Source organism: Furipterus horrens, unplaced genomic scaffold (genome assembly GCF_987537825.1).
Source record: "Furipterus horrens unplaced genomic scaffold, mFurHor1.1.pri manual_scaffold_3, whole genome shotgun sequence".
Lineage (NCBI taxonomy): Eukaryota > Metazoa > Chordata > Mammalia > Chiroptera > Furipteridae > Furipterus > Furipterus horrens.
In genome coordinates this window covers 177,925,971-177,943,008 of record NW_028327173.1, presented here as the reverse complement: position 1 = coordinate 177,943,008, position 17,038 = coordinate 177,925,971, and the positions used below count along the sequence as shown (strand labels likewise).

General features: G+C 38.8%; 1 protein-coding gene across 1 annotated transcript in view; it reads left to right on the top strand.

Annotated features, from left to right (window-relative positions):
- The window catches only part of ARMH4 (armadillo like helical domain containing 4), a 114,095-nt gene that overhangs the window by 87,467 nt on the left and 9,590 nt on the right, over window positions 1-17,038 (top strand). Inside the window, exon 6 of the mRNA XM_090272061.1 lies at window positions 14,809-14,840. Within this exon, the coding sequence (XP_090128187.1) occupies window positions 14,809-14,840 (32 nt within the window). The remainder of the gene's footprint in view (window positions 1-14,808; window positions 14,841-17,038) is intronic.

The window sequence follows — 17,038 nt, the reverse complement described above, 5'->3', positions numbered from 1 at the left end:
TGTGCTCAGTCCATGTCTGTTAGCAGCCAGGGAAGACATGGGCTCTGCACAAGAGCGGCCACGGGTCCAGGAATCGGCAGAGGGTAACTGTACTCTCCTGAGCTAAGCAGTGCAATCCCATGGCTTTCATGGGGATCTTCCTGGGGTCCTTGAACTTTGGATGCTAAAAATTACATCCTTATTTTCACTAACTTCTAACTTAATGTTAGTATTTTGTCTAATAAGTGTAGCCAATATCCGTAGCAGTAAGGGCAGTAATTGTGTCTTTCTCACAAGTATTACAGATAGTTTTATATCACATTATAGTTGTCACAGATATCTCAATATGTCACTTAAGCTCATTATTACTTTGAAATTATGGTAGTTATTAGAACTGCCACTAGACCTTCTTATTTAATGAGAGAGTAAAAAGGCTAGGTTCTATCATATCACAAATTAAAAAATAACTTGATAATGGACTTTAAATATAATAGTTTCTTTAGCATTTTATATTTTTATTTTATTCATTTTTATAAACATTTAACATTTTTATAAACCTTATTCCAAGAAGGGGTCCATTAGTCTTCATCTGACAGAGGCGTCCCTTGCACAAAAATGGTTAAGAAGACCTTCTGCAGTAGTATTCAGTAGGACCATATTAAACACATTGGCTCTAAATGTGTAAATCTGGCACCAGTCCTCACAAGAGGAAGATGATTCATGAATTCAACAGAGAGTGCCCCCATGTGCCAGGCTTTGTGTGTTGCTGGAGCTACATCAGTTAGCAAGACAGACAGTCTCTACCTCAGAGAGTTTTATTGGCTAACAGGGAACGCACTTATTAAATAAGAACAGTCATGATTATATTACCATGTGGCTGGTGATGTTAACAATATGAGAACAACAGAAGGTTCTCAGTGTCCCAGGAGAGAGAGCCAGTGTAGAGAGTCAAAACAGACCTCTCTGTAAAGTACTCTAGAGTGTGACTAAGAATAACTTGGGAGAATAGGAGGTGGAGACAGAAGTTAGATTTGGAGGAGAGATGCACTTAGCTTGTTATAAGAACTGAAATCATGCAATCTTGTAAGCCATGTGAAGTTTAGACTTTTTCCTTAAGACAGTAGGAAGCTTTAAAGAGGTTTTAAGTAGGGAGTCATGTGATCAGATTGCCTTTCAAAAATATTGCTTGGAAAGAAATAAGGGAGGCTTTTGTGGTACTAAGAAGAAAAATGATGGCAGCTTCCTATGAAAACAATGTCAAGGAAGAATATTCAAATTATTCTTGTTTGATTTCTTTCTGACTCTGTGTGAATGACTAGGTCTTGACTTTCAATTGTTAGTCTATCATAAACTGCATTAAAATGTTGGAAGCATCTTTCTTAGAATTGAGGTGTTTACCACAGTAGCTGTAGTTCTCTTTCTGAAGTCTTGCAGATGCTTCTGTGTGAACATAAAATATCTCACACAAATCTTGAAACAATATTTCTCCATAATGTTGGACCATAGAGAAAGTGGATATTGTCTGGTTAGGTTCTCATAGTGCACATTTGTTACTTAGCATTGATGGCCTTTAGACTTCTACATTAAGAAGAAAACAAACTTATCATTAAATAATGTAGATGGTTATTTTGCAATTAAATGACAGCTCTCTGGCTGCTTCTTCATAAGTAACTTGTAAATGGGTTCAAGAGTTTTTTGTTACTCGGTAAAAACAAATTAATTTTGATTGATGGCTAATTCAGGGCCATGCATAGTTAGAAAACTCACAAAAGTGTTTGCATGAAAATGAGTCGCTGGGATAATCAGATTTTATTTCTAGTGTCTAATTGATGCTCAGAGCTTTGGGATTTAATTATGTCTGCTGAAAAAATACAATTCAATTTCTCCTCCTCTTTTTAGCATAACAGCAGTCTTTATTTTAATTCATAAATACACAAGGCTTTATAGATATTTCTGACACAGTACTTGGTACCTATTAAATACTCAAAAATGTTGGATTCTTCTTCTAATTGAATGAAAATATATCAAATAAGAAATCTTAGTAAGACTTTGCTTCTGGTTCCACTGTTTCTTGTCTGTTGGTAGACATTTTATGATTACTCCAGAGAAATAATCAAAGTGGGAAATTTTACATTTTGTGTTTTTTAATAAGAAGGGACTCCTATTTTCTAGCCACCCAGGCAGGCTGACTTTGGTGTTTGCTCTAACAGGAAGTGCAGCAGGTGGGTGTCACATGGGAGTCTGAGGCACGATGAATTGAGTTTGTGTGGATGAAATATTAATCCCATCCTTTTCCTTCTCTATGATGCCTCCAGGCTCCAGGAGGGTTCACACAGTACCCTAGCTTCTATCACTTAGCATGCCCATCTTCTTTCACTTAGCATAATGTTTTCAAGGTTTATTTATGTTGCAGCAAGTATCATTATTTCATTCATATTTATGGCTTATCAAAATTCCATTGTACGCCCTGGCTGCTGTGGCTCAGTGGATTGAGCATCGGCCTGTGAGCCAAGTGTCGCTGGTTCGATTCCCAGTCAGGGCACATGACTAGGTTGCACGTCAGGTCCCCATTTGGGGGCACGAGTGAGAGACAACCACACAGTGATGTTTCTCTCCCTCTTATTCTCCTTTCCCCTCTCTCTAAAAACAAACAAACAAACAAACAAACAAATAAATAAATAAATAATTTAAAAATGTTCCATTGTATGTAATTGTATATATATGCCACATTTTTAACCCATTCATTAGGTGATGGACAGTTAGATTGTATTCACCTTTTGGCTATTGTGAGTAGTGCTATAATGAACATAGGGGACAACTATTTCTTTCAGAACCTGCTTTCAATTCTTTTGTGTATATATACCTAAGAGTGGAATTGTGGGATCATATGGTAATTTTATGTTTAAGTTCTTGAGAAACTGCCAAATTGTTTCCCAAACTGGCTCCACATTTAACATTTCTACCAGCAATATAAGAGGGTTCCAGTTTCTCCACATCCTTGCCAACACTTGATATTCTCTACTTTTCTTAAATTATAGCCTTCCTAGTGGTGTCTCACTGTGGATTTAAATTTTTTTAAATTTAATTAATTTTTATTATATTTTATTGATTATGCTATTACAATTGTCCCGATTTTTCCTCCTTTGTCTCCCTCAACCCAACACCCCGCACACCTGCATACAATACCCACACTGTTATTCATGTCCATGGATCATGTGTATAAGTTCTTTAGCTACTCCATTTCCTATACTGTGCTTTATATCCCATGGCTATTCTGTAACTAGCTATTTGTACTTCTTAATCCCCTCACTTCTTCACCCATTTCTCTACACCCTCTTCCATCTGGCAACCATCAAAATGCTCCCCATATCCATGATTCTATCTCTGTTCTTCTTGTTTGCTTAGTTTCATTTTTAGATTCAATTGTTGATAGATGTGTATACATTGCCATTTTATTGTAGTTTTGATTTTCTTTTTCTTAAATAAGCCCTTGAACATTTCATATAATAATGGTTTGATGATGATGAACTCCTTTACTATTTTTATTGTCTGGGAAGCTCTTTATCTAAATGATAGCTTTGCTGAGTAGAGCAATCTTGGCTGTAGGTCCCTACCTTTCATGACTTTGAATATTTCTTGCCAGTCTCTTGGAGCCTGCAACGTTTCTTTTGAGAAATCAGCTAACAGTCTTACGGGAACTCCCCTGTAGGTAACTAAGTTCTTTTCTTTTGCTGCTTTTAAAATTCTTTATCCTTAACTTTTGGCATTTTAATTATGATGTGTCTTGGATTGGGCCTCTTTGCATCCATCTTGTATGAGACCCTTCTGTGCTTCCTGGATCTGCATGTCTAACTTCCTTCATCAAATTAGGGATGTTTTCTTTCATTATTTTTTTCAAATAGATTTCTAATTTCTTGCTCTTTCTTGTCTCCTTCCGGTACCCCTATGATGCGAATATTGGAACTCTTGAAGTTGTACCAGAGGCTGCTTATATTATCCTTTTTTTTTTTTTTTGATTCTTTTTTCTTCCTGTTATTCTGATTTGTTGTTTTTTCTTCCTTGTGTCCTGAATCATTGTTTTGATTCTCAGCTTTATTCACTCTACTGTTGTTTCCCTGTAAATTGTTCTTTATTTCATAGTGTATCCTTCATTTCTGACTGGACCTGTTTTATGCTGTTGAGGTTCTCACTAAGTTCCTTGAGCATCCATATAACCAATGTTTTGAACTCTTCATCTGATAGATTGCTTATCACCATTTTGTTTAGGTCTTTTTCTGGAGTTTTGATATGTTCTTTCATTTGGGCCATGTTTCTTTGACTCTTCATTTTGGCAGCCTCCCTGTGTTTGTTTCTATGTATTAGGTACAGCTGCTGTGACTCCCTGTCTTGGTAGTGTGGCTTAATGTAGTAGGTGTCCCGTAGAGCCCAGTGGCATAGCTTCCCCTATCACCCAAGCTGGGTACTCGAGTTGTGCACTTCATGTGGGCTGAGTATAGCCTCCTCTTGTAGTTGAGACTTGGTTGCTGTTGGCAAGTCAATAGGAGGTATTTACCTAGGCCATTTGGCTGCAAGGTCTGACTATAACCACTGACCACCAACCTCCATCCTCTGTGGAGGATCAGCTGTGCAGGGGCAGGGTAGTTGTGCTCCAATGTGGTCTATAGCTGCCCAGCAGGGCCCCAGCCCTGGGTTTTCCTAGGTGGTGCAGACCAAGGTCAGTACCCACCTGCGTTTTGCCTGGTGCCACCCTGCCTGAGCTACAGAGTAATCTGAGATGGCTGCTACTTGTGCTGTGCTTGGAGATTCCCAGGCAAAGCCAAGCTGTGAATCTAGGCTAGCTGCTGCTAGTGCCAGGCCTGGGGCAACTTAGCAAGAGGTATGGGGGCTGAGGGCTCACTGAGGCCAGCTGTTGCTTGTTTGAAAGGATTTAGGAAGTTGTGAAGCTTGAGCCAAGACCAGCCATTCATATGGAAAAAATACTGTTAACAGCTGTAAATTGGGTGGGACAGAGCCTCAGGTGATCTCCAGGGCAGGGCAAACAGTGTTAGCCAGGTTGATGGAGTCTGGGATATGGCACTAGACTGCTGGCTCTGTGGCTCTGCCCATCTTTCTGTCTGGGAGAAACCTGTACTCCAGCTCTTGTCTTGAAGCCAGACACTTCAGTTCCTCCTTGTATGCTGATGCTGCCTTTCAAGCCTCTACCCTGGTGCTGGAGATCAGAGGGAGTGAGTCTGAGTAAGTTCATATGCGGGTTCTTTAAGAAAAATTGCTTGGGACTCCAGAAGTTTCTTTCATCAACTCAATCCCTGTTGGTTTTTGTAGGCAGAAGTTATGGGAACTTATCTTCCTCGCACAAGTACCGTGGGCTGTGGGTCCTGGTGTGGGGCTGGGACTCCTTGCTCTTGAGATATCCTTCCAGAGTTCTTATCTACCACACATTTCTGTGTCTTTGCCCCTCCTACCAGTCTGAATGGATGTGGTTTCTTTAATTCCATAGTGGTCAGATTTTTATTCTACTCAGTTTCTGATGGTTCTGAGTGATGATTGTTCTATAATTTTGTTGTAATTTGATGTGGTTGTGTGAAGAGGTGAGCCCTGTTTACCTATGCTGCCATCTTCACCAGAAGTTTCACTGTGGTTTTGATTTTTATTTCCCAAATGATCAACAATGTTCAGCATCTTCTCATGTGCTGACTATTTGTATACTTTCTGCAACATGGATAAACCTCTGAAACATTATGCTAAGTGAAAGAACCCAGACACAAAAAGGTCACATATCATGTGCTTCGGTTTATATAAAATATCCAGGATAGGTAAATCTATGGATACAGAAAGCACATTAGTTGGTACCAGGGGCTAGTGGAAGGAAAAATGGAGAGCGACTGCTTAATGGGTAGGGGGTTTCATTTGGGGGTGATCAAAAGCCTTTGGTAGGAGATAGAGGTGGTGGTTATAAAACATTGTGAATGTGTCAAAAGTCACTGCATTATACACTTTAAAGCAGTCAGTTTTAGTTTATTTGAAAATTACCTCAATAAACAACAACAACAAAAAAGACACCCCAAAATTCCTGGTTAGAAGTTGAGTCTACATTTCCAGCTCTAGCTGTGGATTTCCACGTTCTGTTACAAAAAGAGAAATTCTACATAAATTAAAATAAAAATTTAAAATATGCAACTGAGCTTGAAAGGAAAGCCATTGTTTCCAAAGGTAGCAACTTGAGACCCAACAAGTAGCCTCCTGAGCTGAGGCTGAAGTGTCTTCGGGGAAACCTGTGCTCAACAGAATTTTTGAGGATGTTTTAGGCAAAGTGCAGTGACTTTCTTGTTGTTGTTTTTTCTCTCCATCATGTGTAGAGAGGAGCATAGACAAGTTGTTTTCTTCTCTGGTGAGCAGTGTTGGGTATCACAATTTTTGGGGGGGAGGAGAAAGAAACACACACTTCTTCATTTATGTACTTTGTATTTTCATATGGTTAAAGTTTACCAGAGCCGTCTCACCACTAGAAGTGGTAACCACACCATGTAGAGTTTACCAGCATGGTTAGCAATAATAAATGACACTGGCAAGATGTGCAGTTGATCACAAAATCTTCTCGTTGCATCTTGTCTGTAGGTATCTAGCATCATTCTTAGCTTGCCATTAACTAAAGACATACTTAATATTACTTGAAAGTTGAGATTAGGGTATCTGAGCTTTTTGTACCCTTCTCTGTGAATATCAATGCAGAGCCTTCAGAATTAATTGCTTCTTAGATGCACGATTACTGTTCACTTGGCCTTATGCAGAGAAGTAGGTCATTCTATTCATTGGGAACTTGCTGTTCTGTAATTATGTGAAGGGCAAATGATTATAGATAGGGTTTCTGTGTGACTTTAAAGCAAGTAAATTTAGCATCATTAAAGAATAATCCATAGCTGGAAAAACCCAAGGTTCTTTAAAAAACATGCAGACAATATTTAAAACTTGGTAAGTTTTATTATTCTTAAATGTATTATGTAAGTTGGACAAAAGCTTTGTCTGTTTCTTTGGCTAGAAGAGACACTTATGGTTAAATAACAAGGAAGAATAATAACTGGTCTTCATTTATTTATTAATACTGTAGAAATACTGTAATTGGAAATTTACATATGCTTTGAGCAAAACACTATATCGACACTTTATTTTTTATTTAAGTGAGACATATATTTCTCTTTTCACTGATTAAAATAAAAATCAAGTTTCCTACATTATTAAAGATATAAATGGACTTGACATGCTTCATCTCTTCACATAACCATAAGAAGGATTACAACTATTTCAAAACAAAAAAACAACCAGAACTGCCCAAAAATCAAACTGTATGGAAGTCCTCCAACTAAAGATATAAAGAAGAAATATTCACCCAGATGGGTAGGAGGGGTGGAGAAGGGGAGCTGGGGAGGCGAAGACACAATGTGGTGGAGACGAGGCATCAGTGGCTGTGGCTGGTGAAATGAGTGGTCCCACATTCATGTACAGTGGGTAAAAGCCAGGAGGGACACATGAGGAGCAATCCCAGCTGCAGGCTAGACCACACAGCTCACGGTTCAGTGTCTGGAAAATAAAGCCTCATAGTTTCTAGCTATGAAAACCAGTGGGGGTTGGGGTGGTGGAGGAAACTGTCCATCTCTCAGTAGAGTCCAGTTAGAGGGCCCCTGTGGTCCTAGGATATATGCAAACCCACCCACTCAGGGAACCATCACCATGGCAACAACTAGAGGGATGCCAGTCATATATGGGAAGTGGGTGAAGTGACTGGAAAAGGGGTGAGTGTTGAGCAAGTGGCATTGTTCCCTCTTTGACCCCGCCCCCACACATAGAGCCACAAAGTGGTGAAATGGGTCACTCCACACTAACAAATACCTAAGTCTCCACCCCTTACTATGTAATAGGTGCGGCAGTTCTTCCTAAGATGCAGAAGCAAACACAGGGAGGCGGTCAAATTGAGGAGACAAAGAAGTATGGCCCAAAAGAAAGAACAGATCTAAACTCCAGAAAAAGAGTTAAGTGAAAAGGAGATAGCCAACCTATCAGATGCAGAATTCAAAACACTGATGATAAGGGTGCTCAGAGAAATGATTGAGTACTGCAAATGCATAAGAGAAGAAATGAAGGCTACAGTGAGTGAAATAAAGAAAACTCCACTGGGAACCAATAGTGAAGGGAAGGTAGCCGGCATTCAGATTAATGAATTGGTACATACAGAAGTAATAACCAGTCAACCAGTACAGAATGAAGAAACAAGAATTCAAAAAAACAAGAGGAGAATAAGAAGACTCTGGGACATCTCCAAAACTGCCAACATCCAAATCATAAGGATGCCAGAAGGAGAAGAGGAAGAGCAAGAAATCAAAAACTCATTTGAAAAAATAATGAAAGAAAACTTCCTTAACTTGGCAAAGAAAATAGACATACAAGTCTAGGAAGCACAGAGAATCCCAAACAAGTTGGACCCAAAGAATACTACACCAAAACACATTGTAATTAAAATGCCAAAGGTGAAAGATAAAGAGATAATCTTAAAAGCAACAAGAGAAAAGAAGAGAGTTCCCATAAGGTTATCAGCTGATTTCTCAAAAGAAACTTTGCAGGCAAGAAGGGACTGGCAAGAAGTATTCAAAGTCATGAAAAGCAAGGACCTACAACTAAGACTACTCTATCCAGCAAAGCTATCATTTAGAATGAAAGGGCAGATAAAGTGCTTCCCAGACAAGGTAAAGCTAAAGGAGTTCATCATCTCCAAGCCCTTATTATATGAAATGTTAAAAGTACTTATTTAAGAAAAAGAAGAAGCATAAAACTATGAACATTAAAAGAGCAACAACCAACTATCAACAATTGAGTCTAAAAAACAAAAGCAAAAACAAACTAAGCAAGCAACCAGAGCAGGTACAGAATTATAGATATGAAGATCATATAAAGGGTTATCAGTGAGGATGGGGAAAGGGGAGAAATGGGGAGAAGGTAGAGGGATTAAGAAGCATAATTGGTAGGAACAACATAGACAGGGGGATGTTAAGAATAGTAAAGGAAATGGAGAAGCCAAAGAACTTATATGCACAACCCATGAACATGAACTAAGGCAGTGGCGAGGCTTGCTGGAGGGAAGGGCTAGGTGGAGGGGGGCAAAGGGAAAAATAGGAATAACTGTAATAGTGTAATCAATAAAATATACTTTAAAAAAGATATAAATGATATTGAAAATTTGATTATTAAAGAGACTATAACCTTTTTAAAATTGAATGTGAGCTAAGTGGAAGCAGCTATGAAATACATCTTACACAATGCTGTATGGAAAAGGTATATTTTATAAATTCAGGTAGCCTGAAGTCCTTCAGTTATAATTAACTTAGATAAATGGAGATGGCATCTGCCTTGAACTTGATCAGCTTACCTGTCTTCCTTGCTTCTGTTTGTTCTAATAGTTTGTTTTAATGTACAAAATAAATAAGTTTGGTATGGCAAAGGGTAGACTTACCTATGTGGTGGCAGAATTAGACTAGTGTTTTAGCTTAGTTTTCTCTTAAAAAGCAGACCCTGAATCTTGATTGGCATGCAAGGAAATTTTTTTTGGTGGGGAGGGAGTGCAATTGAGCTCAGGAAGCATGACAAGGGAATAAGAAAATGAGGCAGGGGTGGGTGGAGAGCCAGTGAAAGGGTGTTCCTGTGTGGATTATTACTGGGGCTCCCTGCTGCTGGGGATTCTCTGAGATGCTGTGTGGAATACACCTCAAGGGTGGGGGAAAGCAGGGTATTTACCTGGTATGGTGAGCAGAATATTGCTTCCTCCACCCCGCAAAGATGTTCATGTCTTAATCCACAGAGCCCGTGAATATATTACCTTACAAAGGGAGAACTTTGCAGATGAATTAAGGACCTAGAGATGGGGAAGATTACCACAAGCGTCCTTATAAGAGAGAAGTAGGAGGGTTAGAGTCAGAGAAGAAAATATGACAAAGGAAGCAGAGCTTAGAGAGATAAAAGATTTGAAGTGTGATGCTGTTGGCTTTAAGTAAGGAGGGAGAGGTCACGAGTCAAGGAATGCAGGCAGCCTCTGGAAGTTGGTAAAGGTAAGGAAACAGATTCTCCCCAGGGCCTCCAGAAGGAACCAGCCCTGATGACACCATGACTTTAGTTTGTGAGACTCGTTTTGGACTTCTGACCTCCAGAAATATAAGATAACTAAATTGTCTTATTTTAAGCCATTATATTTGCAATAACAGCTAAGGAAACTAACATAACTGCCATCTTGTGGCCCTATTGGTTGAGGATGGCTTCTAGGGCAATATTTCCTTGGTGCTTCTGATCCCCCATGCAGGACACCCTCAGGCCTGTATGGGAAGGAAGTGGTCTGCAGGGCACCTCTGCAGTGGGCCAGGACATCAATGGATTTAGCTGTACCTGGAAAAAAGACTCGATCAATGGAAATTGGAAATGTCCTCATAAACACTTGGAACTATTGGGTTGTTTTATATGAACAGTCTAGGTTTTTGAGTCCCCCTGACCATCCCTTTGCTGTCTCTTCTGCCTGTCATTTAACTGTTGGAGTTTTTTGGCATTATGACTTTGGTCTTGTCCAGCCTCACTCTGTGATGATTAATTTTATGTGTCAACCTGACTGGGCCTTGTGCTGCCTACACTCTTGGTCAAACATTACTCCAAGTGGGTGTAAGAGTGTTTCTGGATGAGATTAACATTCGGATGTGTAGACTGAGTAAAGCAGATTGCCATCCCTAGTGTGAGTGGCCCTCATCCAATCAGTTTAAGGTTTGAGTAGAGCAAAAGGCAGATACTCCCATGAGTAAGGGAGAATTCCTCCTGCCTTACTCATGGGTTTTCATTTCCTGCCTTTGAACTTGAAATGTCAGTTCTCCCTGATTCTTGAACCTACAGCTTTGGGGCTACAACTACACCATCAGCTCCCCAGGGTTTCCAGTCCGCTGACTCACCCTCCAGATCTTGGGACTTGTCAGTCTCCATAATCACATGAGCCAATTCCTTATAATAAATCTCATATATCCTACTGGTTCTGTTTCTCTGGGGAACCTGATCTGATATGCACTCTATATTCCAGGGTGATCTTATCTACTTTTTTGATTTCAGCTTCCATCAATATGTGGCAATTACCAAACATTGATTTTCAGCCTGACTGTCTTCATATGAAAAAATTTTAAATCCTGGCATAAGGAGATGTTTATTGATTTTTAGAGAGAGAGAAAGAGAGAGAGAGAGAGAGAGAGAGAGAGAGAGAGAGAGAGAGAGAGAGAGAGAGAGAGAGAGAGAGAGAGAGAGAGAGAGAGAGAGAGAGAGAGAGAAAGAGAGAGAGAGAGAGATATCAATTGCCTCCTGTATGTGCCTCGACTGGGGATTGAATCTGCAGCCTACATATGTGCCCTGACTGGGGTTGAACCCATGACCTTTTGATGTACAGAATGACATTCCAACCAACTGAGCCACCTGGCCAGGGCTTTTTATCCAAATTTTTAACTGCCGACAGACATATACACATGGATATTGCACAAATATTTTAAGTTCCATGTATTCAGAGTAAAACTCATTATTATCCCCCTAGGTATTTGCTCCTGCTTCTGTATTCTGTGTTTTTTTATAGGTCACCATGTACTCTGATCCTATACATAATATCTTCAGTATTGCTCATTCTGAGTTTTAAATTTCACCCTGTGATTTCTGTCACTTCGGGCTATTGTTGCCCAATAGAAAGCAAACCTGGCACATAGAACTAAGTGAAAAAAAATCCTTGGGCTAAGATGGAACTAAGAGACCTAGTTTATTCATGAACAAAGACACACACACACATGCACACACACACTTGGGGAGGGTGGGAGGAGAGAAAGACATACATACTGAGAATGACAGAGCCCTACAGATACACCACAGAGTCTTGGAGAAAGAGTTACAAGGGGAGGAAAAGAGAGAGAGAGAGACATACCCTGATCCTACCATCTACAAGTAGTCAGCCAGCCCCAGCTCACCTCCTCTAGGATCCACATTCCTGCTCCCACATCTCTTGTTTTGCTCCTTATATGATACCCAGCCTATTGCCTAATTCCAAACATCTTGCTTCAGAGTTTGGAGTTCTGCCTTGTGCTCCAGTAAGTAGCTTTCCCGCTCTGTCTCTCACTCTCTTGGTGTCTGCATTGTTGCTGTCATCTACTTCCCACAGACCTGGTGGCCTATGCTTTTGCTCATTAATATAGATCCACGTACCTTCTACTGACACAGTGTAGAGCACCATGTCCAACCAACACAATATGTATAATAAATATTTGTTGGACTGAATACATTACTTGGAAGCATTCTCTTTAATGCCATGGTCTTAGTTGAGGCGTGTGAATGCAATACTCAAATTTCACCTGTCCTTCTTTCTCCCCTCCTGTCTCAGATTTCTTATTTTTGTTTTCTAGTTTCTCTACACCAAGTGCTGTAGTTGTCACTTTGCACATATTATTTATAATCTTCACAACAATCTTGCAAGACAGGTGTTATCATCTTCATTTCACATATGAGGAAACTGAGTGTCCAAGAGGCTCGCTAATTTCTCCAAAGTCAGCAAATCAGTGGTTGACCTCACTTCTTCATGGAACCATTCTTAGAATCACTAATCTTTGCCTTCATTCTGAGGTTTCTGCACTTTCTTCTTTTGACCTCCCCACGACTCTGATCTTATTCTGTTTGATCATCACCGTCTTTGCCTGCATACCAGTTGAGACGATACCAGAAAGAGTGATAAGGGAAGGACAAACCTGAGAGGTCTTGCCAAGGTCTTGACCTGAGAGATTGAAGCTGTGAATTCAAAAAGATGGAAGAGCCAAAGGTAGCTCCACATTTTCATACTGAGAACATAAGAGTGGTGGTATCACAGCACACACAAAGGAAGTTGGGACACCTTATTGCTGTAGGTCATTAAATTAGATAATGATTGGAGTTCCAGTGACTCATTATTTCCTGGTTAACCATGGGCAAGCCTCTCAGTTTCTCTGTATCTTGGTTTCTTCATCTTTTTCCTGAGCACCATCTTACCCGACTCTCATGTTTGTCATTGTTTGCTAATCAAATTGTGCAGTATAGTTGAACATGCTTTGTAAGGAAGTAAGGCCATACACATGTGTTAGATGCCATCACTCTTGTCAGGTGTATGAGCACTAAAGTCAAATTGTAAATGGAGACACCAGTTTTGGGTAAAGCATATCAATGCCAGGGGTCAGCAAACTGTGGTCCATGGGCCACACCTGGCCTGCTGCCTGGTCTTGTATGGTCTATCATCAAAGAACATTTTGTATGTTTTAATATGGTTGAAAAAAACCAAAAGAAAAATATCTGTGATGTATGAAAGTTACTTGAAATTCAATGTCAGTGTCCATAAATAAAATTTGTTGGGACATGGCCGAACCCATTTATTTAGGTACTGCCCGTGGCTGTTTTCTTACTGCAGCAGCAGAGTTGTGACAGAGATTGTATGGCCTGCAAAGCCTGAAATATTTTTGGCTCTTTCGAAGAAAAGTGTGTCAAGTCCTGGCCTACGCCTTTTAGAAGCCTTTTTTGGGTCTGCCACTCCGTGTCCTGCCTTCCTGTTGAAGCTCCAGAAAAGAAAGGAAATTTAAGGAAATCTTGAGAGTTTTTTTAAAAACAAATTTCTTTTGTTTGATAATAAAGATGAAATGAGGATGTATTTCCTCATTTCCTCTGTTTTCTCATCTTTGATGCTTTTAAAAATAAATTTTCTTTCAACCCTGGCTGGTGTGGCTCAGTGGATTGAGTGCCAGCTTGCAAATGAAAGGGTCACTGGATCAGTTCCCAGTCAGCACATGCCTGGGTTGTGGGCCAGGTGTGTGAGAGGCAACCACACATTGATGTTTCTCTCCCTCTCTCCCTCCCTCCCATCTCCATTTTCTAAAAAATAAATAAATAAAATCTTAAAAAGAATACATTTTCATTCAGTTTTATAACTTTAAAAGTCACGTAAGGATAAAAAACCCCACCCCTAACTTCATACTACTCTTTACATGGTCATCCTAACACATGTTTTCATTTTGATTGATACTTCCTTCTATTCTTAGACACATATTTCCAAATGGTTGTAATAATGGTCTATGAAATACTTCATAGTTGGTATAGTCCTTTCCAGTTGCCTTTTATAAATATTACTTAATTATTGCTTTTATTTTTTCATAGTGGTTATGTTGTGATGGAATGGCACACTTTGCAAGCTACGTATATTTCAGAAGTACTTCCTGTTCTTTTGCCTTTGGTCAAATTTTTCTTTAAATGTGAAAAGCAGATGCTTCTCTTTGGAGCCAATGCTGAGCTGTGCTGGCCTGCCTGTTGCCACTTCCTACCTTACTCTGCTTTGACATTGATTCAAGTGCAGAATCCTTATTGAGCTTAAAATCTGAGAATGGAGAGGAGTACAGCTCAGGAGAAAATGTCAGACAAGAAATGAACTTGATATTTTAAAGGTGATTTCCTCCCTCTTTCTCCAGACCTCCCTCCAGGGCTTTTAATAATAATAAAAAGTACATTTAGCAGACCAAATTATTCTCTGTTCATCTAACAATGATATGAGGAGTATGTTTGTTCTCTCTCATTTTTTAAAAACTAAATGAGAATTAAAAATAAGACTATTCTGTCATTATCTGAATACTGTTGAACCTTTTTCTGTATTTAATACAGTAAAACCTATATTGTACCAAATTAAGTTAATACCATGAAATATGAGTTATCAAATTAACACAATGAAATATAAGTAAAATGATTGCTGTTAACGTTTTATTCTCTCATTTTCCCTAGTGAGAAGCTGGATGGAAAAACTAAAAGACAAGGTAAGAGAAGTATTTTCTTCTTTCAGATTTACTGTACAGGGCCTGGCTTTGGAAAATACAAGATCTTCAGAATAATGGAGCTTTAACCCATTATTCTGATTTTGGTAATCTATGCAAAGATTCAGGGCCCAGCAAGAAGGGTCTTCCCTTTAAGTTCCTTCTTGTATAACACTCTTTGGAGCATCATTCATTCTTAATGATGATTAAGCATACCAAATGCTGCCTTAAGAATGGATGGTGATTCCAGATAGCATTGAAAAAGACATAGAAAAGGCCTGCCAATCTATTTATCTGCTCCATGATGTCTTTGTTAGAAAAGTTGAAACTCTGAAGAAGCCCAGGTTTGAATTAGGAAAGCTCATGGAGCTTCATGGTGAAGGTAGCAGTTCTGGGAAAAGCTACTGGGGATGAGACAGGTGCTAAAGTTGAATGAGCAGATGCATACAAGTCCCCAGTTCAAGAATCTGTTTAAAATTCAGACATTTAATAGTGACAAATAAAAAATCCTGTATGTGATAAAAGAGAATGAGTGATGCTTCAAAGAGTGTTATGTACAAGATGTATGTTTATCTCAATAATATCCTCAACACGTCAAAGTGGAGTTTCTTCTAGGGAATTTCAGGCTTGTAATCCCATTCTACTGGGCATTTCTTGTCCTAAAGCAAGGCTCTTTGAAGCCTGGTCTTCTGTATGAGGAAGAAATACCTTGGATTTTGGAAGGCATTGATTCTTCTCACCCATGGGTAGACTTGATTTAAGAATAAAAGTTCGAGATGGAACGGGTACCTTTAAACCATAGTGGGGGATGGGATGAAAACAGCTGAACACCCGAGCACTTAACTTATACCCAATTTTATGTAGTCTTATCACAGCCACTACTTACTAAGTGATAATGAGGTGACCTGCCTGGAATGGCCAACTATAGAAAAATATTTTCCTCTCTTACTTAAATTCTGCCATCTACTTAGTGATTGACAATATTAACTTTCAGGTTCATATTTTTCATTTTCTTTTGATTTTCAACACTTTCCAAGTTTTCATTTTTGGTTACTTTGTAATTTTAAATTAGAATTATGTATGAAAATATTGATGGCATTTTGAATTCCTTGCTGTAGCCTGTGTCAGATTCCATTACTATAACCCAGCTCAGATTTAACTGGGGGTTTAGTTAAATGAAAATCTTTTAAACTGCCAGACATTGAATTACTTCAGATTCACCTGTCTTACAATATATTTCTGTTCATGGTAGTCCATACTTTTTTGTTATTTGGGGTCAATTTTATCCTTACTTGAATGGTGAATATTTATAATATTTTGCTACAACTCAATGTTAGAGTATGAAAGAAGAGATTTAATTGTAATTACCATTATAAATTATGTTAATTCTCCTCACTATTATTTTTCTGCTTCTCAGTAAAATTTAGCAAATACATTTTTTAAGAATGAGACTATTTGTGTTTATAAATATTAGAATGAATGTTGAAAAATTTTAAGCCTCCTGAGGTTAGTAGAGGCCATTTTGGTATCTATCTGCAATACAGGGTCTGGTTGTCTAAGGGAGGGCTGATCAGGTGGGTTGAACAAGACTTGGGGGAAGAAAAGCTCAGAAGTTTAGAGATGGATAGATTTACATTGGTAATGCTTCTTCGTGTTTTTCAGGGAAAAATGTGATGCAATGAGAAGCAAACAGGCTCTGGTAGTTTAATTTAAGAATCCGTATGTCATTGTTTCTATAGAGAATATTCTGAGTTACAAGAATGAACAAAAACTAGACTCAAAAACAAGTTTTGGCATGTTTTGAAGTTGAATATTGCAAAATTTCTTACCTGCATGTATGTATAGCTTCAGCATTCCATTATAAAAAAATCTGTGCAGGTTTAGAGTAAGACTGTATTTTCTATTCCTGTGGGCACTTCCTTCTGATCTTATGTATTTACTTCAGTTTTCTGGATTATTTTGAAGTTTTTCAGTCCGCTATTCATTTTCTTTCATAATATTTTTTCAGCTATGTCTTAATTAAAAAAAACTGGAAGAAAAACATTTGAGACTCCCACCATGGTTGACTTATTTAATGCCTTATGTCTTCATATTTTGACTCTTTCTTGGAGGGACTCACTCTAATCTTTCCAAGGTCTCTCCTTCCCTGTGAGTGAAATATTATACACTTACTTGATACATACATTCCTGTATGTATTCAT